This window comes from Pristiophorus japonicus, chromosome 15, assembly GCF_044704955.1.
Source record: "Pristiophorus japonicus isolate sPriJap1 chromosome 15, sPriJap1.hap1, whole genome shotgun sequence".
Lineage (NCBI taxonomy): Eukaryota > Metazoa > Chordata > Chondrichthyes > Pristiophoridae > Pristiophorus > Pristiophorus japonicus.
The window spans coordinates 24,755,662-24,779,491 of record NC_091991.1 but is presented as its reverse complement, the minus strand read 5'-3'; the positions used below and the strand labels follow the sequence as shown (position 1 = coordinate 24,779,491).

Sequence of the window (23,830 nt, the reverse complement as noted above, 5' to 3'; positions counted from 1 at the left end):
GCGAGAGAGACGAGAGCGAGAGAGAGAGAGAGCGAGAGAGGAGAGAGCGAGAGAGAGAGCGAGAGAGAGAGAGAGAGCGAGAGAGAGAGCGAGAGAGAGAGAGCGAGAGAGAGAGCGAGAGAGAGAGCGACGAGAGAGAGAGCGAGAGAGAGAGCGCGAGAGAGAGAGCGAGAGAGAGAGCGAGAGAGAGCGCGAGAGAGAGCGCGAGAGAGAGCGAGAGAGAGCGAGAGAGAGCGAGAGCGAGAGAGAGCGAGAGCGAGAGCGACGAGAGAGCGAGAGAGAGAGCGAGAGCGAGAGCGAGAGCGAGAACGAGAACGAGAGAGAGAACGAGAGAGAGAACGAGAGAGAGAACGAGAGAGAGAACGAGAGAGAGAAGCGAGAGAGAGAACGAGAGAGAGAACGAGAGAGAGAACGAGAGAGAGAACGAGAGAGAGCGAGAGAGACGAAGAGAGAGAGGAAGAGAGAGAGAGAAAGAGAGAACGAGAGAGAGAAGAGAGAAAGAGAGAAAGAGAGAAGAGAAGAGAGAAAGAGAGAAAGAGAGAAAGAGAGAAGAGAAAGAGAGAAAGAAAGAGAAGAAAGAGAGAAGAAGAGAGAAAGAGAGAAAGAGAGAAGAGAGAAAGAAGAAGAGAGAAAGAGAGAAAGAAAGAGAGAAAGAGAGAAAGAAGAGAAGAAAGAGAGAACGAAGAGAGAGAACGAAAGAAGAGAACGAAAGAGAGAACGAAAAGAGAACGAAGGAGAGAAAGAGAGAAGAGAGAGAAAGAGAGAGAAAGAGAGAGAAAGAGAGAACGAAAGAGAGAGAGAGAAAGAGAGAACGAAAGAGAGAGAGAGAAAGAGAGAACGAAAGAGAGAGAGAGAAAGAGAGAACGAAAGAGAGAGAGAGAAAGAGAGAACGAAAGAGAGAGAGAGAAAGAGAACGAAAGAGAGAGAGAGAAAGAGAGAACGAAAGAGAGAACGAAAGAGAGAACGAAAGAGAGAGAAGGAGAGAAAGGAAGGAGAGAAAGGAAGGAAGGAAGGAAAGTTTTTCCGCTGGTCGCGGAGTCTCGGACAAGGGGACCTTAAAATCCATGCCAGACCATTCAAGAGAGAAGTTAGGAATATTTCTACTCTCCCACAAAATGCAGCAGATGCTAATTCATATTACAAGTTTCAATCTGAGATCGATAGATATTTGCTGAACAAGGGTATAAAAGGATAGGGAGCCAAGGCAGGAGGATGGAGTTAAGAAACAGATCAGCCATGATCTCAGTGAATGGCGGAACAGGCTTGAGATGCTGAATGGCCTTCTCCTTTATCTATTATACCACTCATTCTACCATGCATAATTGTCACTATTATATACATACTCATAATCATTTCATCAAGACCACTGAAGATATTACTTCAGTAAAAGTAGCAAATACAATTGTCATCACTCCTCGATATTGTTGATTTAGAAATAATGTGTTGCATTTCAGTTTCAACTGACAGGTGCATATCGATGATCAACCTATGATAATTAACTATGCATTTTATTGCTATTATAAGCCTTACACAATTTGATTAAACAATAAATTGTATCTGTATAATCTAGTAAGCATCTTTTTTTTACCTTAACAAAATCTCTGCCTGTTTTCTCTTTCCATTCTGTTCCAAATACAGAAGACAAGGTACCCAAAGCTGTAAACATAATCATATCAGGACAAGTAAGCACAAAATATGGCTAGTATAAGTCATAACGTTTAAGCGAGCCGACAAAACTTGTAGTTTTTAAGCGTAACAACAGTAAGTACACAAGAGCTATGTTTTTCCAAAAAGGCCTGTGCTGTTTCAGTTAACAATCAAAGGAAGACTTTGCATGAATACGCTTCAGCTAGCAGCTAGCAGTGCATCTTTTTCAAAAGTGGATATCAAATGTGTGTAAATAGAACAATGATATTGTACTGTAACCACAACAATTTGGATTTTTTTGCTGGTCAATGATGCAAGTGAATGAACACTTTGCTTATTTTTCAAAGAATTTCTTACAACAATTAATCATTAAAATCCACAAATCATGCATATTATTAAAGTGTACCTAAAATATTTTAAACAATCAGAGTGTGCAATGTTGATTACTACAATGCTCTACAGCTGGGTTCGCATTTTCTTATAGGTTACCATGTGGTATTACATTTGTGAAAGAACCTGAAAGTGAGCCATAGGAGCCAAATTCAATCCCCAAAACAGAAGAACAGTAGAGGAAGAAATCTGAAGGGGCTAGAATTTTCACTGCATCTCTGCCTGGTTTCTCGGTGGTATTGATCGGTTTGGGCGAAAACTGGGTCAGTGAAAATTTCCATAAAGAGTTCCGCCGGCAGTTTAGAAATACCGCTGGGGAGCGGAACGCTGATATGCACCGTCCAAAAACCACTATCGCTCGAGTATTGACTCAGCGGTGACCCATAGGCAAGTAGAAAAAAAACACCCACGAGAAGCAGCAGGAACTGGGCAGTAGGTAAGTAGCCCTGCAAAAAAAAGTTAATGGGTTTTTAATAACTATTTTAAAATTTTTTTACAGTGATTAAGTTGAAAAGGGTCCCGAGAATGTTTTCTGATTTTTTATTTTATGTTTTTTGGAAAAAATATTTTGCGTGTTTTTCCCCCCTCCTAGGCCCAACCCACAGCCTCGGTCTAAATTTTAGTAGTTACCACCCATTTTGTTTAAGAACCACCCAATTGACCCAAGAATACATTTCCCGCCAAAAATCGGGGCGCAAAGTCCATTTTCTTTTCGCCGGGTGAAATTTTTTCCTTTTTTTGTGGAATTTTTTGCCTGCAGTAATTTTAAAATCTTAACGGTATTTTGGACAATAATCCGGCTCTGGCGGATTTTTTGGAAATTCTAGCCCGAGGAATCTAATATTGAATCAGGGACAGGGACTCAATAAAATTAACATAAGTAAAATAACAGTAATGAAGAAAATAATGGCACTAAAGAGTGACAAATCCCCAGGACCAGATGATTTCCATCCCAGGGTTTTAAATAAAATAAGTGAGAACATTGCACATGCCCTAACTATAATCCTCCAAAGTTCCCTCGATACAGGAACTATTCCTTTAGATTGGAAAATTGTGCATGTCACTCCTCTATTTAAGAATGGTGAGAGGGGAAACCAGGGAATTATACACCAGTTAACCTAATATCTGTTGTTGGGAAATTGCTAGAGTCTATAATTACAGATAGGGTGACTGAACACCTCGAAAATGTTCAGTTGATTAGAGAGAGCCAGCATGGATTTGTGAAGGGTAGGCCTGACGAACCTGATTGACTTTTTGAGGAGGTGACTAGTAGTGTACAGGAGTCTGCCTATGGATGTTATTTATATGGACTTCCAGAAGGCATTTGATAAAGTTCCACACAAGAGACTGTTAACTAAGGTAGAAGTCCACGGAATTGAAGGCAAATTATTAAACTGGTTAGGAAATTGGCTGAGCGGCAGGAGACAGGCAGTAAGGATAATAGTTAGGTACTCAAATTGGCAGGATGTGACTAGTGGTGTCAAGTAGGGATGTGTGTAGAGGACTCAACTGTTCACAGTATTTATTAATGACTTAGATGATGGCATAGAAAGTCATGTACTCAAATTTTCCAAGGGCACAAAGATAGGCAATGTAGATGAATGCATAAAATTACAAATGGATAGATTAAGTGAATGGGCAAAACTGTGGCAAATAGATTTCAATGTAGCCAAATGTGAGGGCATCCATTTTGGACCCCAAAAGGATGGATCAGGGCACTTCCGAAACAGAAAAAGTGGTAAGTGGAATGAAAAATAAATGGCAGAAAAAAAAATCCAAATATTATTTCTTCCTTCAATATGCCTTTTTCGATTTGCTGTCTCTCTTAACTTGTACTACCTTTGAACGTCTTCGGACCCATTCTCTGAATCTTCAACTGAATTACTTTAGTTCCTCTTATTCCTACTTTTGTCCAAAACTCAGTTTATAGATTTCTCAAAATCAATTTTACACAGCCTCTTTAAAATGCAAACTTGCAAAATTGCAACCAAATTGAAAGGCAATAGATGAGGCGCTTGTGGGGTAAGATTGGTTGTTTTTCCTACCACTGTCCTATGACCTAAACCAATTGTGCATTACTTAACACAATATAGCAAATAATACTTTGAGACTGATCAAGAAATTTAGTGACGAATTATTAGTGCACTACAGGTTGAACCTCTCTTATCTGGAACCCTCGGGACCGGGCCTGTGCCAGATAAGGGATTTTTCCGGACAAGGGGATGTTGGGGATGGTTACATTGGATGGTACAGGTACTGAGCAAGGGGATATCGGGGCTGGCTGGCTTGGGGCTAGGAGTGCCGCAGGCCAGCGATTGCGGGAGTCAGCAGCGAGGAAGGACTTCAATTTGTTCATGTCGGAGCGGCTGGGAATGGTGCCGGACGAGGGGTGGTGCCAGATAAGGGAGGTTCAACCTGTATAACTGGTTGTTATATTTGGGTTATTAATGACAATTCAAAGACTATACTGATAGCAAACATACTTTGCTTCTCAACAGCAAACAGGGATTAACACCATTTCAACTAGAAGGCCTACACCTCAACAGAGCTGGACAAATGTCATTGTGAATCGTGGGGGAAGAGGGATTAAACTAATATATAGCAAGAGTTTGAGGAGGGAAAAGCAACAGTAGTTTGCAGCTTGGAGGAGTAACAAGCTTCAGTTGTATAGGGAATGAGGAATAAGAGACAGATGGAGAAAGATCCCACAAACAGTAATGAGATAAATGATCAGTTTATCTACTCTGATGATGGTGCTTGAGAAACAAATGTTGGGCAGGACACAAGGAAAACTCACCAGCTCTTCAAATAATGGGATCTTTATTTACACCTCAATACACAGAATTGCTAAAAGGATTACATATATTAATAAATGCTCAGGTATAAACTCTTCTTAAATTCTACAATGTTAACTTAATTTTCTCTTTTAAATTCTGACCAATCTCATCTGCACCTGGAGCATTTTCTGTTTTAATTAACATTTCCAGCATGTGCCGTCTTTATTTCATAAACGTACTTATTTCTTGAATAAAACAGCCATGGTCGACAAAAAAGGTGAGAGATAATAAAAAAACTAAAGGAAAGAGCATATAAAAGTGCAAAGAATAGTGTAAATCCAGGGACTGAGATATAAAGAACATCAAAGGAAAACAAAAATAGTAAGAGCTGCAAAAAGAGAGAACGAAAAGAAACTTGAAGAATATCAAGATTAAGGCAAAAAGTATTTACAATTATATTAGAAGAGAAAGGGTAGCCAAGGGTAATGAGGACCCTTAAAAAAAAAAGTTAACGTAAGCAAGAAAACAGTATTTGAAAAATAATAGTACAAAAAAAAACTGACAAATCCCCAGGATCTGATGGTTTCCGCCCTAGGGTTTTAAAGGACGAATGTGAGGAAAGTTTAGATGCTTTAGCCATATTCTTCCAAAGCTTTCTTGATTCAGGAATTGTCTTTTTAGATTGGAAAATTGCAAATATGACTCCATTATTTAGGAATGGAGAGAGAAAAACCAAAAATTATAGATCTGTTAGTCTAACATCTGTTGTGTGGAAGTTATTGGAATCTATAATTAAGGACAAAGTGACTGTGCACTTAGATAAATTTGAGCAGATTAGAGAAAGCCAACATGGATTAGTAACATGTAGGTCATGTCTAACGAACCTAACTGAATAGGTTTATTACTGTAATATTGGTGTTCATTTCAGCACCATCTGAAAACTATTAGTCACAATTTGAAAATGGAAAATCAGGAAAGCTGTAATTTTCATTTCAAGTCTTCTCGTTGTTGCCAATTTACTTTGTGCACAAAAACGCAGATGATGGCAAGAAATAAGGAACAAAAGCAGCTCCAAAAAGTTGATTTCATAATTCTATTAGAAACAGAGTGAATGCTTGAACCGTTGGCAAATACGGCCACTAATCCAGAAATAAATGAACTAATATAGATATGGATCCGCTTAATTTTTCAAAATCAGTTCAACTTCCACATGCAAATGAATATACTAATCATCAAAATAGGCATGGGAGGGAGAAAGAAAGCCTCTGGATACCATTCTATGCTAAAGGGTAGGCTACAGGAGAACCTGTATAGTAACTTAATAATAAACAGCTGGATAAGAAAGTTTGTACCTCACAAACCATTTGCCTTAAGAAGGTTAACGGTAAAGTGGAATGCCCTGTGACATACTTTATTTGAAAGTTCTAAACACTTCCAACAGAGTTCCACATGAAAGACTTCTAATTAACTTAAAAGCCCTGAAATCCAGGGAAGAACAAGGACTGAATAAGAAAGTGGTTTTAAAAAAAATCAAAATCCCTCAAACATGTAAAATCAGACTTGGGAAGGCAGACTGGGTTTCCAAAGCAGTCAATGTTTCAGTATTGCCAACACTCGCAATCCGATCGCGAAAGGCGCGATTTCATAGTGAAATAAGGCTTCATTCGTGAGGAAACGCCTAAATCTTGATTTTTATGCTGATTTACGCATGCACGGAAAATATGCGATTTGCCGTTCGGCAGGGAACGGCTTTTTCTCGGCCCGTTAGAAATGGCAGCGGCCTCTAAGTGAGTGAGTGACTAGTGGATGACGGGCTCAACTGTTCACGGCAGCAAGCTGAGGGGCGGCGGCAGGAGCGACTGCCATTTTTAAATTAGCGCGAGCGGCCCGGCCCAAATGTGAGCCCGAGATACCTGGGCCTATTGAGCCACCTCCCTAAAGATCACTCCTTGACTCCACACCGCAACACAGGTATAGTGGGGGCATTATGGAGCGAGGGCAGTTAGCCTTCGAAAGTACCTACATCGCCGCTACCTCCCGGAGCTGTCCATTCAACTGTTACAGGGCAGTACAAGATGACGGAGGCCAAAGTCGGCAAGAAGGTACAACGGTGCTGTACGGACAGGCAGATGAAATTAGGTGTTGGCCTTCGCTTGGGAATTATCTTTTCTGTTGTCATTTTTAAGCGGCTCCTATGGCCTATTACTTTTGGTGCAGGAATTGAAAGAGGAATGCCTATGCTAACTGCTAGAATGATTTCTAGTTTGTCAAAGACCAATCGCCTTTGGATGATTTTCTCAGACTCTGTACTTACTGTACAGTACCAGTTTCCCGTGGTTCAATTCTGCCTGTGGTGCTTGTAATAGTGATTCTTATTGCTTCTCAAACTTCATTTCTCAAACTTGTACATTAGAATTGTCATTAATAAAAAGAGCTAACGGCTCCTAAAACAAAGCTGTTTGCCTTTGCCCGGGCAATCAGCTTGGTGGCTTGGGGAGGGGAGGGGTACAGCAGCAGCAGCAGGGTATCTAGGCCGCTGGAGACTGATGGGGTTGATGAGTTCAGCAAGTGCGCTGCTCGTCTTCCCAAGATGGAGAGTCCGGTCTTAAGCGCACAAGGTAGGGATACAACTCACTCTATTGACTGTGTTGTGTATGTCTTATAATTTATTGAAGCAGACCTGGTGCGGTACGGTGTTTGCAGAGTCAGGGGCAGCAGTCACTGCAAACATGAGATAATCTCATTCGCCACCCATGTTAAAACCTACAATTTCTTCAGATAATAGCTTACTGACTGTGCAAAATTCTACATATGCAGTTGGATTGGAACCATTGCTGCTATATGGATTTATATTTTGATTTTGCTTGTAGCACAAACAATGCTTCAATAAATTAACAGCCATTTTAACACCTAATTTCAATCTTTCTTGTTCTGCCATGGTTTAATTACACTTGTACATTGAAGAATGCTGAACACTGGCTTACAGGTTAGGTTATCTCAAAGAAGGAAATTAATTGGCCAGAAGTCGATATCAGCAACAACTTGCATTTATATAGCACTTTAGAAGTAGTAAAACGCCCCAAGGCGCCTCACAGGAGTGATTATTAAACAAAATTTGACACCGAGCCACATGAGATATTAGGGCAGGTGCCAAAAAGCTCAGACAAAGAGGTAGGTTTCAAGGAGCATCTTAAAGGAGGAGAGAGGTAAAGAGGTTTAGGGAGGGAATTCCACAGCTTAGGGCCAAGGTAGCTGAAGGCACAGACATCACTGGTAGGGCGATTAAAATTGGCAATGCACAAGAGGAATGAATTGGAGGAGGGCAGAGATCTTGGAAGGTTATAGCACTTTAGAAGTAGGTTAGGTTTCACAAAGAGTAACTGTTGAAAGCAAAGCGAGGCCGGTGTGAGAGTGATGAGACAGCAGGGCCACTGATCCATGTACTCCTGCTCCTATTTCTTATATTCGTATGTCAGTAATCAGTTAATGACGGCCGAAAGTGCTCCTGTCCGGGAAAGCACTTCTTGTCCGGGAGCAAAGGTCAGTGAGAAGTTAAACTAATATGGCAGGGGGATGGGAACCAATACAGGGAGACAGAGGGAAACAAAAAGGAGACAAAAACAAAAGACAGAAAAGAGATGAGTAAAAGTGGAGGGCAAAGAAACCAAAGGCAAGAAACAAAAAAGGCCACTGAATATAAAAGGGCTGCAGGAGGGGTAAAAACTAAAAATCATGGTTTAAAATGTAGGATGAAAACACTCTACCTAAATGCACGCAGCATTAGAAATAAAGTAAATGAGTTGACGGCACAAATCATTACAAATGGGTATGATTTGGTGGCCATTACAGAGACATGGTTGCAAGGTGGCCAGGACTGGGAATTAAACGTACAGGGGTATCTGACGATTCGGAAAGATAGGCAGGAAGGGAAGGGAGGTGGGGTAGCTCTGTTAATAAGGGATGATATCAGGGCAGTTGTGAGGGATGATATTGGCTCCAGTGAACAAAATGTTGAATCATTGTGGGTGGAGATTAGAGATAGTAAGGGGAAAAAGTCACTGGTCGGCGTAGTTTATAGGCCCCCAAATAATAACTTCATGGTGGGGTGGGCAATAATCAAGGGAATAATGGAGGCATGTGAAAAAGGAACGGCAGTAGTTATGGGGGATTTTAACCTACATATCGATTGGTCAAATCAAATCGCAGGGGGTAGCCTGGAGGAGGAATTCATAGAATGCATACGGGATTGTTTCTTAGAACAGTATGTAACAGAGCCTACAAGGGAGCAAGCCATTTTGGATCTGGTCCTGTGTAATGAGACAGGAAAAATAAACGATCTCCTCGTAAAAGATCCTCTCGGAATGAGTAATCACAATATGGTTGAATTTGTAATACAGATTGAGGATGAGGAAGTTGTGTCAGAAACGAGCGTACTATGCTTAAACAAAGGGGACTACAGTGGGATGAGGGCAGAGTTGGCTGAAGTAGACTGGAAACAAGGACTAAACGGTGGCACAATTGAGGAACAGTGGAGGACTTTTAAGGAGCTCTTTCAAAATGCGCAACAAAAATATATTCCAGTGAAAAAGGGCGGCAAGATAAGAGATAACCAGCCTTGGATAACCAAGGAAATAAAGGAAAGTATCAAATCAAAGACCAATGCGTATAAGGTGGCCAAGGTTAGTGAGAAACTAGAGGATTGGGAAGATTTTAAGCAACAGCAAAGAATGACTAAAAAAGCAATAAAGAAAGGGAAGATAGATTACGAAGGTAAACTTGCGCAAAACATAAAAACAGATAGTAAAAGCTTTTACAGATATATAAAACGGAAAAGAGTGACTAAAGTAAATGTTGGTCCCTTAGATGATGAAAAGGGGGATTTAATAATGGGAAATGTGGAAATGGCTGAGACCTTAAACAATTATTTTGCTTCCGTCTTCACAGTGAAAGACACAAAAACCATGCCAAAAATTGCTGGTCATAGGAATGTGGGAAGGGAGGTCCTTGAGATGATCACTATCACTAGGGAGCTAGTGCTGCACAGACTAATGGGATTGAAGGTAGACAAGTCCCCTGGTCCTGATGAAATGCATCCCAGGGTATTAAAAGAGATGGCGGAAGTTATAGTAGATGCATTTGTTATAATCTACCAAAATTCTCTGGATTTTGGGGAGGTACCAGCGGATTGGAGAGCAGCTAATGTAACGCCTCTGTTTAAAAAAGGGGGCAGGCAAAAGGCAGGTAACTATAGGCCGGTTAGTTTAACATCTGTAGTGGGGAAAATGCTTGAAACTATCATTAAGGAAGAAATAGCGGGACATCTGGATAGGAATAGTGCAATCAAGCAGATGCAGCATGGATTCATGAAAGGGAAATCATGTTTAACTAACTTACTGGAATTCTTTGAGGATATAACGAGCATGGTGGATAGAGGTGTACCGATGGATGTGGTGTATTTAGATTTCCAAAAGGCATTCGATAAGGTGCCACACAAAAGGTTACTGCAGAAGATAGAGGTACGCGGAGTCAGAGGAAATGTATTAGCATGGATAGAGAATTGGCTGGCGAACAGAAAGCAGACAGTCGGGATAAATGGGTCCTTTTCCGGTTGGAAATCAGTGGTTAGTGGTGTGCCACAGGGATCAGTGCTGGGACCACAACTGTTTACAATATACATAGATGACCTGGAAGAGGGGACAGAGTGTAGTGCAACAAAATTTGCAGATGACACTAAGATTAGTGGGAAAGCGGGTTGTGTAGAGGACTCAGAGAGGCTACAAGGAGATTTGGATAGGTTAAGCGAATGGGCTAAGGTTTGGCAGATGGAATACAATGTATGAAAGTGTGAGGTCATCCACCTTGGGAAAAAAAAACAGTAAAAGGGAATATTATTTGAATGGGGAGAAATTACAACATGCTGTGGTGCAGAGGGACCTGGGGGTCCTTGTGCGTGAATCCCAAAAGGTTAGTTTGCAGGTGCAGCAGGTAATCAGGAAGGCAAATGGAATGTTGGCCTTCATTGCGAAAGGGGTGGAGTACAAAAGCAGGGAGGTGTTGCTGCAACTGTACAGGGTATTGGTAAGGCCACACCTGGAGTACTGCGTGCAGTTTTGGTCACCTTACTTAAGGAAGGATATACTAGCTTTGGAAGGGGTACAGAGACGATTCACTAGGCTGATTCGAGAAATGAGGGGGTTACCTTATGATGATAGATTGAGTAGACTGGGTCTTTACTCCTTGGAGTTCAGAAGGATGAGGGGTGATCTTATAGAAACATTTAAAATCATGAAAGGGATAGACAAGATAGAGGCAGAGAGGTTGTTTCCATTGGTGGGGGAGACTAGAACTAGGGGGCACAGCCTCAAAATACGGAGGAGCCAATTTAAAACCGAGTTGAGAAAGAATTTCTTCTCCCAGAGGGTTGTGAATCTGTGGAATTCTCTGCCCAAAGAAGCAGTTGAGGCTGGCTCATTGAATGTTTTCAAGTCAAAGATAGATAGATTTTTAAGCAATAAGGGAATTAAGGGTATGGGGAGAGGGCGGGTAAGTGGAGCTGAGTCCACGACCAGATCAGCCATGATCTTATTGAATGGCGGAGCAGGCTCGAGGGGCTAGATGGCCTACTCCTGTTCCTAATTCCTATGTTCCTATGTTCCTAGAAGTCAGGATGGGAAAAGAAATAGTAACTCGCCATTTTTTTACCAAATCACATGATTTTTAAAAGTTTGTCTCGTGATTTAGGAGATGCTGGGGTTTGCATTACTGGTGTTTGGACTCTTATTTCAAAACTACAGGTATGATACTGAAAACAACTTCAGCTCAAATGAGTGTCAACAAGCACATCAGTACCAATAAAGTTATATTTGATTGTCATACTTGTAAAGTCTACAAATTGGGTCTTTACATCTAACTCAACCAAATTTGTTAATGACTCAAACACAGAAAAGAGCAGCAGAAATAAATGATGCAGCTGAAAATATGCATGTGTTTGGATTAGTTATGCAGCTGGGCAGACGTCCAGCAAATGAAATTTAATACTGATAAATGGGGAAGTATTGCACAAAGGTTGAAATCAAAGTGTGTCACGCGTTTGTTCTTCAGTATGACCCAGCTACTCAGTGCCCAACCAGATGAACCATTGGTTGGTAGACACCCTGGACATAAAACTCCTCCTGCTTGGAAAGGAAGCATGCCTTCTTTGAAAAGGTGCGTCTAAAAATGTGTGTGTGGGGGCCGGATTTTAACCCCCAAACAGGGTGGGTTGGGATCATGTAATGAGCTAAAGTATTAAAATCTTAATCCCGACCAGAACCCGCCTCCAACCCCACCACTTCCAGTTTTAACGGAGGCTGGGGGGCGGGGGGGGGGGGGGAGCAGGCAACCAACCCGCTCCCAAGGAGGCGGATCGTCCATTTAAATATTATAAATAAGCTGGCCTGCCTCAGGTTTCACCATCATTTTAAATTTAACTGTATCTGGTCGGGTTTTGCAGACCTCATGGAACCCGCCAGCTAATGAAAGGTGAGGACTGCGGGATCCAGGAGGCAAGTGCCTTTACACTTACTGCCTGGATCCGGAGTCCCTGCCTAACCCAACACCAGCAATCGGAGACCCCACATGACCCCCGCCCCCCCCCCCCCCACCCCCGCAACAAGGCCTCCGATTTCCAACCCCCACCATGCTCCTTCAACGCCCCGATTTCATCTGCCTCCCCACTGTGCTCCTCCGTTATATAGCCCGTTCCGAGCCCCACGAGTAGTCAGGAGGGTCGACTACCTGCCGTCAGGGGTCTGCCGCACGAGAGTGCTCCCTGCTGATTCACTCTCCAGGCTAGCCTCGATGGGAACGACATGCAATAACAGGCTGTGCTACTGAAGTGTCCTTAGTTGTAACAATGATTTTCACGCCTGTAGTAATCTCACATTTTCTTTATACGCCAATGGCATAAACAACAACAACTTGTATTTATATAGCACCTTTAACGCAGTAAAATGCCCCAAAGCACTGCACAGGAGTATTATGACACAAAGAATTTGACACCGAGCCACACAAGGATAAATTAGGGTAAGTGACCAAAAGCGTTGTCAAAGAGATAGATTTTAAGGATTGTCTTGAAGAAGGAAAGAGAGGTAGAGAGGTGGAGAGGTTTAAACAGGGAATTCCAGAGCTTAGGGCCTCGGCAACAGAAGACACGGAACACCAATGGTTGAGCGATTATAATCAGGGATGCTCAAAATGGCTGCAGTTACCCATTTGGGTTATTTACTTGTGATCAAATTCGTTGCAATGGACTGGGCATATTGGGCTCAAGTTTTGGCCTTAGTTGCTCCTATTTTTTTGCTCCTAGTTTAGAAGGGAGCATCTTAGAAATTGCAATTCTCGGCATTTAGTTTGCTCCCGTACTCGTGAATTAGAATAGTTCCATTTTAGAACAGATTTTTTTTTCCAAAAGGGGGCGCTTCCAGCCACTTAGGCCTGTTTTGCAAGTTTAGGCAGCGAAAACTTACTCCAAATTAACTTAGAATTGAGCAAATGTAGATTTTTGTACGCTCAGAAAAACCTTACCTACAACTTATAAATCAGGCTTAGGGAACAAGAGATCGGGGGTGGGGGAGGTTACAAACATTAAACACTTAACAGCAAATGAAATTTAATACTGATAAATGGGGAAGTATTGCACAAAGGTTGAAATCAAAGTGTGTCACGCATTTGTTCTTCAGTATGACCCAGCTACTCAGTGCCCAACCAGATGAACCATTGGTTGGTAGACTCCCTGGACATAAAACTCCTCCTGCTTGGAAAGGAAGCATGCCTTCTTTGGAAAGGTGCATCTAAAAATGTGTGTGGGGGGGGATTTTAACCCTTAAACAGGGTGGGTTGGGATCATGTAATGAGCTAAAGTGTTAAAATCTTAATCCCGACCAGAACCCGCCTCCAATCCCACCACTTCCAAGGTGAGGGTGAGCGAGGAGCGAGGGGAAAGGGGAGGGAGCGAGGGGAAAGGGGAGGGAGCGAGGGGAAAGGGAGAAGGGGAGAGGCGGGGGGGGGGGGGGGAAGGAGAGGGGGAGGCTGAATGGGCCCCACCGACGAGAGGAACCCGGGCCAAAGAATTCGGGCGGGGCCCGCCGCCAGCAAGATGCCGGGTGGGTGGGCCCCGCCGACGAGTGGAAGCCGGGCCGACGAAGACTTCGGGCGGGGCCCGCCCCCAGCAGGATGCCGGGCGGGCCCCGCCCCGCCGAGGACATGGAGGGAGTGAGAGGAGGGGCAACGGGTGAATGGGAGGTTGGGGGAGCTGAACGGGGGGAGGGGGGGCGGGGAGAGAGAGAAAGAGAGCTAGAGCTGAACAGGAGGGAGGGAGGCCCAAGTCCGATTTTCGCCCGGTGGACCCATTCGGCCAGGGCTATTGGCAGCGTGCTTCGGGCCCCTCCCATGCAGCCTCGGGGGCGAGGAGCTCTCGCGCGCATGTGCAGAGGTCCCGGCACTGTTTTCAGCGCCGGGACCTGGCTCTGCCCTCCACGCGTTCTGCTGCGCTGTGCCAAGGGCCTGGATCGACCGGACGGAGGGGAGAATACCAAGGTAAATAATAGGCACCGTTCTGTTCTAAAAAGTCGGCGCACCACACGAAGATTTACTGTTCTAACCCTGGGGGCAAACTTGGGCCCATTGCTTCTTCTCTCAGCTACCAAGCTTTTTGCACTGTTTTTCTTGAGGGTTTCAGTACTGTGATTTTTTTGTATTTTTGTACATTGAATACCACTGACAAATTCACAGATGTGGTAAATAATCATTTGTATTAATTCTCAGGATGTGGGCATCACTGGAAATGCCAGCATTTATTGCCCATCCCTAACTGCCCTGAGAAGGTGGTAGTCGGCCTTGTTTTTAATTTTAAAAGTCTAAATTGTCATAACATTTTGCAAAATGATAAGATATAAATCAACATCAAAATACTGCTTAAATATGGTGGTTATGAATGTTTTTCCTGATGTCGTAACAATAAGGAATTTTGCTGATAACAGGAGGAAAAGAAATGATGAACTATTCCAGAACAAGACCTGTATATACTTGGGGTGGGGTGTGCAAACCACATGAATAATATGGCACATTTCACATCAAACTTTAAAAAGGGGCAGTATCCCAGTAGATTTGCCTCATTTGGATGCTAACTAATTCAGCTGCATATCAAAGTTCAACAACTTATGAATTTACATATTTTGAGCTTAGATTTTTTTCAAGTTAATAAAAACATTTAACAATTCCGTATTTGAACGGGAAACAGCCAGTAACACAGCAAATATTGTCAACACACGTTAGCATTAAGTAGTAGATCTTACTGTCATCAAAAACTCCAGCATGTGCGAGCAGTATGGTGGTGATTCTGGGGTCCTTTTCCAGTTGCATGATGTGCTTACTCTCATTGGAGAGAAGAGTGCAAACATTAATTGCAAAATCCACTTCATTAGGGAGTCCAGACATAAGGGAAAGCACCAGTTTATTGTAGTCACTAAGTGTGACAAACTCTGTATTAAGTCCATAGCTTTGTCGGATATATTCTAAAAGAAAAAGAAGCCATTTAGCACAATTAAAAATTCAGTTTAAAGTTATCAGAGCAACAGTTAGAATGAATAGATTTAAACGGTTTAATATTTTCTCAACACAAATAAATTGATATGTTAAACCCTTCTTCAATAAATTCCTTCCATGAATTTTAAACTCAAGAGGGGGGGGAAAAAAAACTAATTGAAAATGTTCTTAACTACATGTAATAAGAACTTAATAGGAACTGGAACAGGCCATTTAGTCCTTCGACCTTGATCCGCCATTCTACAAAATCATGGCTGATCTTCTACCTCAACTCCACTTTCCTGCACGATTCCTTAATTCCCAAAACTTTATCGACCTCTGTCTTGAATATACTCACAACTGAGCATCCACAGTTCCCTGGGGTAGAGAATTCCAAAGATTCACAACCCTTTGAGTGAAGTGATTTCTCCTCATCTCAGTCCTAAATGGTCGACCCCTTATTCTGAGAATGTGACCCCGTGTTCTAGGTTCCCCAACCAGGGGAAATATGTTCTCAACATTAACCCGATCAAGCCCCTTAAGAATTTTATTGGTTTCAATTAGATCGCCGCTCATTCTTCTAAACTCGAGGGAATATAGGCCTAGTCTACACAATCTCTCCTTATGAGAAAACCCCTCATCCCAGGAACCAGTCTAGTGAAACTTCCTTGCACTCCCTCTAAGGCAAGTATGTCTTTCTTTCGGAAATGAAACCAGAACTGCACACAGTACTCCAGGTGTGGCCCCACCAATTCCCTGCATAATTGTAGTAAGACTTCTTTACTCAAATACTCTAATCCCTTTGTAACAAAAGCTAACATATCATTTGATTTCCTAATTGCTTGTTGAATCTACATGTTAACTTTCTGTAATTAATGTATAAGGACACTGTAGAATTTACCAATATTACGCAAAGATTCCTTGTACCTTTCCCCTGCAGAGGAGAAGAATCCCTTTCTGGGCTTTTAAAATGGAAGAAAAAAAAACTTCGGGACACAAATGAGTTTTAAAGGGGGAGACGAAGCCTGAAGGGTTTAAAAGGGGATGCATTCATGGAGACCTCCCTTCCCCGCCCCCCCCCCCCACCCCCACCCCACCCCACAGTGTTTGGACTCATCGGAAAGGGAATTTAATTTGTAACTATTTACCAGAAAGTCTGAAATCCTAAAGTGGAAGAAACTACGAACTTTAATCAAATTTGGGATTTTTAAAAGATGAATGTTGGGTCGGCAAGAAAAGGGGTGGGGTCCATCGCTAAAGGGCCAGTTTGGACATTGGAGCTAATCAAATTGTCTGGGAACGGTTTACTCTCGAAAACTTGCCCCAAGAAAGCAAAAGCATTCAAACAATCGACCATGGAGGAAACAGTATCACCCCACCCAGAGGACCCAAATGTCACATACATATTCCAACACCTTTTCAACAGGCATAGAAATATCTGGCTCAGGCCAGACTAGCACAATGGGCAAGAGCTCACCAACTTTGAAAAGCCTATTAATGCCAGATTAAAACCACTTAATCAAGTTTCAGTTAGCTGGGCTGCAAAATCGAAACAAAGAGCTGAGCTAGATTTGATGGAAGATAAGGAAGCCTGTTTTAGTATAATTGAAGCCTGTTCTGGCAGTTAGGAGTGCTTCTAGAGACACTATTAAGTTAGCAGTCTCGTTGCATAAGTTCTACACCAGCCTCGAAAAGTGGGACCCCGAAACATCGACGAAAGGAATCTCTAAAACCCAGAAGGACAGCACCACGACAGCAAACAGGCTTTCAAAACGACTATCGGAAAGTTGCAGACAATCGCGACCAACTAAACAGTCAACCGGAACCAACCCAACAAAACTGAGGAAAAGATGAAGATTTTTCCACTCTACAAGCTGGTCCTACGCTACCAAGGGGTACAGACTACAGAACGTGGACAACTAAGGTGAACCCTGGAGTTGGAACTGTCAAAAGGGGATTGGTGAGCATGGCCCCTGAAACCCCAGAGCTATAACTTAGTTAGTTAGGGGAATTGGGGGGGGGGGGGGAGAGAAGGCTGGGATAACTTGTGTAAATGTATCTGCATTCTCCTCTTTACCCCATTTAGAGTTTAAGCTGTATTCTTTTCCCCACAGGCTGTAATTTGACATTTTATTCAATGTGTTGTACCCCTCAGTGTGTATTGGTATTAACATTGTGTGTGTTATTAAAGGTGTGCCTTTTTACTTCTTTTTAAACACAATAAAGCCATACCTGCTTCCTACCTTGAAACCGATTGTCTGTCCAAGCCTGTCACAGTCCCTTCATAATTCCAGTGTCTAGAACCAAGGGTATGGGAGCGATTTGGAACCGCTCATATAAGGTCAGAAGGGAAAGCTGACCCCCTGAAAACCACTCCTTACAACACCCAGGTCCCTCTAAATGTAATCATTTCCCAGTCTCTCACCATTCAGAAAATATTCTGTTTTTTTATTTTTCCTACCAAAGTAGATAACTTCCCCACATTGTATTCCATTTGCCATGTTCTTGCCCACTCAGTCAACCTATCTGTATCTCTCTGCAGCCTCTTTGCATCCTCCTCATAGCTTACTTTTCCATCTAACTTTGTATCATCAGCAAACTTGGATACGTTACACTCAGTCCCTTCATCTAGACATAGAAACATAGAAAATAGGTGCAGGAGCAGTCCATTCGGCCCTTCGAGTCTGCACCACCATTCAATATGATCATGCAACTTCAGTCCTACTTTTGCCTTCTCTCCATACCTCCTGATCCCTTTAGCCGTAAGGGCCACATCCAACTCCTTTTTGAATATATCCAACAAACTGGACTCCACAACTTTTTGTGGTAGAGAATTCCCTAAGTTCACAATTCTCTGGGCGAAAAAGTTTCTCCTCATCTCGGTCCTATATGGCTTACCCCTTATCCTTAGACGGTGACCCCTGGTTCTGGATTTCCCCAACATCGGGAACATTCTTCCTGCATCTAACCTGTCCAATCTGTCAGAATTTTATATGCTTCTGAGATCCCCTCTCATTCTTCTAAATTTCAGTGAATATAAGCCTAGTCGATCCAGTCTTTCTTTATATGTCAGTCCTGCCTTCCCAGGAATCAGTCTGGTGAACCTTCGCTGCACTCCCTCAATAGCAAGAATATCCTTCCTCAGATTAGTAGACCAAAACTGCACACAATACTCAAGGTGTGGTCTCACCAAGGCCTTGTACAACTACAGCAAGACCTCCCTGCTCCTATACTCAAATCCTCTCGCTATGAAGGCCAACATGCCATTTGCTTTCTTAACTGCCTGCTGTACCTGCATGCCTACTTTCAATGAATAATGTACCATAACACCCAGGTCTCGTAGCACCTCCCCTTTTACTAATTTGTCACCATTCAGATAATAATCTGCCTTCCTGTTTTTGCCACCAAAGTGGATAACCTCACATTTATCTATCCTAGCCAATTCATGTCTCATACCATCGAAGTTATCCAAGTCATTAATATAGATTGTAAATAGCTGAGGCCCAAGCACTGATCTTTACAGTACCCCACTAGTTACAGCCTGCCAACCTAAAAAGAATCCCATTTATTCCTACTCTCTATTTTCTGTCCATTAACCAATCCTCAATCCATGCCAATAGATTACCCCCAAATCCCTTGAGTGCTAATTTTGTGTAATAACCTCTTATGTGGCATCTTACCAAATGTTTTTCGAAAATCCAAATACACGACATCCACTGGTTCCCCCATATCCAAAAGTTTTGTGAAGACCTTTCTGGCAACATTTTCAATTAGCAACATAGTTAGGTTGGTAGTTACCACTCCAACTAGTTTATGCACAAATAAATCCTACTCTGCACCACCATTGCTGTGCTTCTAAACAGTTTTATGATAGTAAAGAGAGGATTGAGAGAAGAAAATAGCCAAACAAAAGACATTTGCTGACCTCAGTGATTACTACTTTCCTTAACATTAAAAATGCTGGTGTAAACAGTACTCTACGATCTTTATAAAACATATGTAAGTGCTCTACACTTTGAGGTGAAAGTAAATTACTTCTGTAATTTCTCAAGCCTCTGCTAAGCAATTATTTTTTCTGTCAGTTTTTAAATACTTTCCAACAGAAATGCAGCAACAGATATTTCTGTAACAGAATGTTATATTTAATGAAAATACATTTGCATATTGTGCCCAAAACTGAGAGCGTGGAGCATCACATGGGATTACAGTATGGGGTATTGTTAATTCAAATACCAAAGAGCTCAACCATGCACTGAACAAGCAAACTGTATTCTTATGTCACACATTTGTCCATTGAAGATAAAAGGCTGCAATTTAATCAACTATACAGCATTTCACGGGGTGCAAACTTAATAGGTGACTTAAAATTGAAGCAGGTTTCATTGTTGCGTGCACTACGCATATCCTGCCCCATATGGCAGCTTGTAGAGAAAACACATATATCGACCAGTAAATGGATAAGGATGGCTAGCTTCATGCCAGAATCCATCCATTACAACATTTAGAAAGATGAGGTCAGACCAACAATTGATCGCATGATAGTATGGCCCAGAGGTCATGTGCTCAAATCACACCATGGCAAGGTGTGAAGCAGAATTCAATAAATCTGGTGATTTATGTGCCAACACCAGAAAAAAAACCATAAACTGACTCCATCATCATATGTTCTTCATGGCAAAGAACCTGCCACACCTACCCAGCCTGGTCTACATATACTAATGCTTCCTCTAAATATTACCTTGGGTGTGCGGCCTGTTTCCATATTTACGAAAGGCTATACTTGCTTTGGAGGCAGTTCAGAGAAGGTTCACAAGGTTGATTCCAGAGATGAGAGGGTTGACTTATGAGGAAAGGTTGAGTAGGTTGGGTCTCTACTCATTGGAATTCAGAAGAATGAGAGGTGACCTTATCGAAACGTGCAAGATTGAGGGAGCTTGACAAGGTGGATGCAGAGAGGATGTTTCCACTGACAGGGAAGACTAGAACTAGAGGGCATAATCTTAGATTAAGGGGCCGCCCATTTAAAACTGAGATGAGGAGAAATTTCTTTTGGTTGTGGATCTGTGGAATTTGCTGCCTCAGAGAGCTGTGGAAGCTGGGACATTGAATAAATTTAAGACAGAAATAGACAGTTTCTTAAGCGATAAGGGGAAAAGGGGTTATGGAGAGCGGGCAAGGAAGTAGACCTGAGTCCATGATCGGATCAGCCATGATCGTATTAAATGGCGGAGCAGGCTCGAGGGGCCTTCTGTTTATTTAAATGCATGGTACCTTTAGATTTGCAGTGCGGCCGCACATGCACAGTATCTTCAACAGGACAGCTTGCGAGAGGCCTGTGCGATACCTTCAGATTGCTGCCAGGCCACGCACAGCTTACAGGCAACATTGCATATGACCCTAGTCCACACTATTTGGTTGACTCTTAATGCCATCTGAAGTGGCCTAACAAGCCACTCCATAATCAGGACAACTAGGGATGGAAACTAAATGCAGTTTGGCCAGGCTGCCCACATCCTGAAAATAAAATTTTCTGATGACGACATGAGAAACAGTAGCACAAGAGTCATTGAAACTTGGGGAAAACTGAGAATAATAGAATAAAAATCAAGGGAAATTTAAACATTTTCACCCTTTTCTAACAGTTAAAAATCAGAAGAACTATTTTATGATGGAGGAAAAAAAGTTATGCAAAGGTACCAAGCTATTTTACAAAGCTACTTTTTGTGGAGAGACATTGCCCTCCAGAGGTTAAATTAATTTACTCTCACCAACTAACAGATTAGGTCTAAATTTAACACCGTTGCACCCATTTTCCAGGCTTAAAACAGGGGCAACAATAATTAATTTTGCATGATAGATCCGCGCCTGATCTGCATAGGTGTTTTGCCAAGTTGGTTGGGGCCTTTCTTTATTCGGCCCTGAGGGCCACCTGAAATGAGGTCAGGCCTCATTTCAATAATGCAATGAGGCTCCCGCGCTCTTTTCTGACTCGAATTTGTAAATTAATTTGTCCCAGTCAGAGCTTGTGATGTGTGCTAGTCCATCTTCGCTGGCCCTCCTGATCTCCACCTCCCCTTCCACCCTCCACTTGCCCCAGGCCTCAGTACGGGGCAAAATAGTAATACTCCGACAGGTGCACTGCGTTGGGGTGCCTAATTGGCTACCCACAGCTTGCCCGATTTATTCTGATGAGGCCCGAAGACAAATTTAGTTTGTTCTTCGGGCTTGTCCGTTCCAGCACGCCATCGCTGCGCACCACTGTAATTGCACCTGGTTTGTGCAACTAAGGAATTTGGACCCAATAAATCTTTTTCTAAGCCACACATAAATAAAGACTACTGCAAGAGAGCATCCACAGCTGTTTTCTATTGAATTCCAAAGTAGAATACAAAACCAGGAGTCAACTCCAGAAGCAGTAACAAAATTCTGACAGTGCCAATATGTGTTACATCATTGGACTGCCAACCTTTTTCTCATGACTCCAAAAAGCAGGTTAACACGCACAAATACATTGAGTTATCACATCTTTATTGCGCAGTTTACCCGGAAGAAAGTCTCCCATGTTACCTAGATTACATGCATAAACAGAAAATGGAAAAAAGTTTACAGTAATTAAATGGAAAAAATAAGCAAAGTCACTTATTTACACCACATTTTAACAGCTTTGACATTACATGTAGAATAAGGAAAAATTCTCTAGTATACTATTCCTGTTCAATTTTTGAAGCAATTGAGAATTTTAGCTGAATTTGCATCAGTACTAATCATCCACCCACTCGATATTATCTGAGTAGTGAATTCTTTGCAGAACTTCAAAATCTATAGTGCACAAGAAGCTGTGAATTTTGTTTTGTTGGGCCTTGTTTAAGAACAAGTGATCTAACTAACTCCCACTCTGATATCTCCGTCCTCGGACTCCTGCACTGTTCCAATGAAGCTCAGCAGCGTAAGCTCGAGGAACAGCACCTCAACTTTTGTTTAGGCACTTTGCAGCCTTCTGGACTCAACATCAAGTTTAACAATTTCAGATCATAACCTCTGCCCATCTCTGAATTTTAGGTGAACCAAAAAAGTCAAATTGCAGCTGTGAAGAAATAATGAAATAACTCCTCCTTCAGAATATTAATTCCTCACAGATATACCCAATTGCCAACTCCTTAATTGGAGTTTATATTAAGTAAATTGGTTGTATATGATCACACGGATAGAGAGATGGTTGGATGACAATGGCAAGATTTGGAGTGAAAATAAGTTTCTGATGTTCCACAGGGCTCTTTGTTTGGATCACTCTTGTTTATATATTGTTTAACTGCCAGGCAATAGGCACCACATGCTGCCTTTCTAGTCATGGAATTCAGAAGCTCTCTGCTGGCACCAAATATTTCCAGCCATTACTTTCTCTCTGAACACCAACTGCCTTTCTGAAAAATTGGATTGTTGCATTGTTTGGTAATTCTCTAACAAATTTCCTACAAGACCATTGGAGAATTTCGGCATTTATAATTGCATGTTTGCTGTGATAATTAACTGTAATTACTGGTGTTATTATACTAGTGGAAGTTTAATTCTTCAAAGGAAATTGCTGAGGCATTGTGGATGCTGATTTGGTGCATCATGGCAGGCAAATCATTTCCACAAAATCAACTGGAAAAACTACAAGTGCCATTCCACCCACAACATGAAAGATGCAGATATCTAAGCTGCATTTTTTTTTAAAAAAAGGTGCATTGAGACAAACTTCCTTATAAAGTACTTAAGTTAATGATACAGTAAAACAACTGCTCAGATAAGCAGATAACATAATTATAATATAATATAATTCTCATTGCTTTTCCAAACGTTTATGGCACAGAGTGAGAGCAGTGGATTTCAAAATGATGATGCACAATGTAATGAACGCATCATTTACCACACAAAGATTTATTCTAGCTCTTTCCTTCATGTAGAAGATACTTAGGTTCATAAAACATTTTATTGTTCTGCTTAAACATATATTATGGAGATTTTGCAGCTGTTATGTGCTAAACTCCGCAAAAGGGCAATTTAATTACAGAACGTTTGATCTGAAATATTCCATATGGCCTGCATCAGTCTGCTTTTTTTTTTTAACCTTTATTTTAATCTTTTAAGTACTGGAAGTATAACAATTTTCAAAACACCCATCTTCAAAAATGATGTGTGTTATAAATTGGAATATAAAGTGCCACAGAATATTTAATGAAAATTGTAAAGTTGGTACATTTCTGATTTTGTTGCAGAACCAGTAGATCAGTAATATGATTTAACGATCACTTACCTGACAATATGTGCTGCTGGTAACTGTATGACGAAGGTACCCCACCAATAGGAACTGGTCCCCGTTGACCACCTGAACTAAACTCGTCATCATCCTCCCCAAAGTGATGTACCTTTTCATAAGCTTCAAGGTAACTGGAATAAATCAAAATATTATG

The 23,830-nt window shown here is 41.9% G+C and overlaps 1 protein-coding gene across 1 annotated transcript in view; it reads right to left on the bottom strand.

Moving 5' to 3' along the window:
* Positions 1-23,830, bottom strand: part of arid2 (AT-rich interactive domain 2) — a 120,619-nt gene that overhangs the window by 62,812 nt on the left and 33,977 nt on the right. The window contains exons 4-6 of the mRNA XM_070900238.1: positions 23,674-23,807; positions 15,149-15,367; positions 1,589-1,656 (exon numbers count right to left, since the gene is read on the bottom strand). Coding sequence (XP_070756339.1) covers positions 1,589-1,656; positions 15,149-15,367; positions 23,674-23,807 — 421 coding nt within the window. The remainder of the gene's footprint in view (positions 1-1,588; positions 1,657-15,148; positions 15,368-23,673; positions 23,808-23,830) is intronic.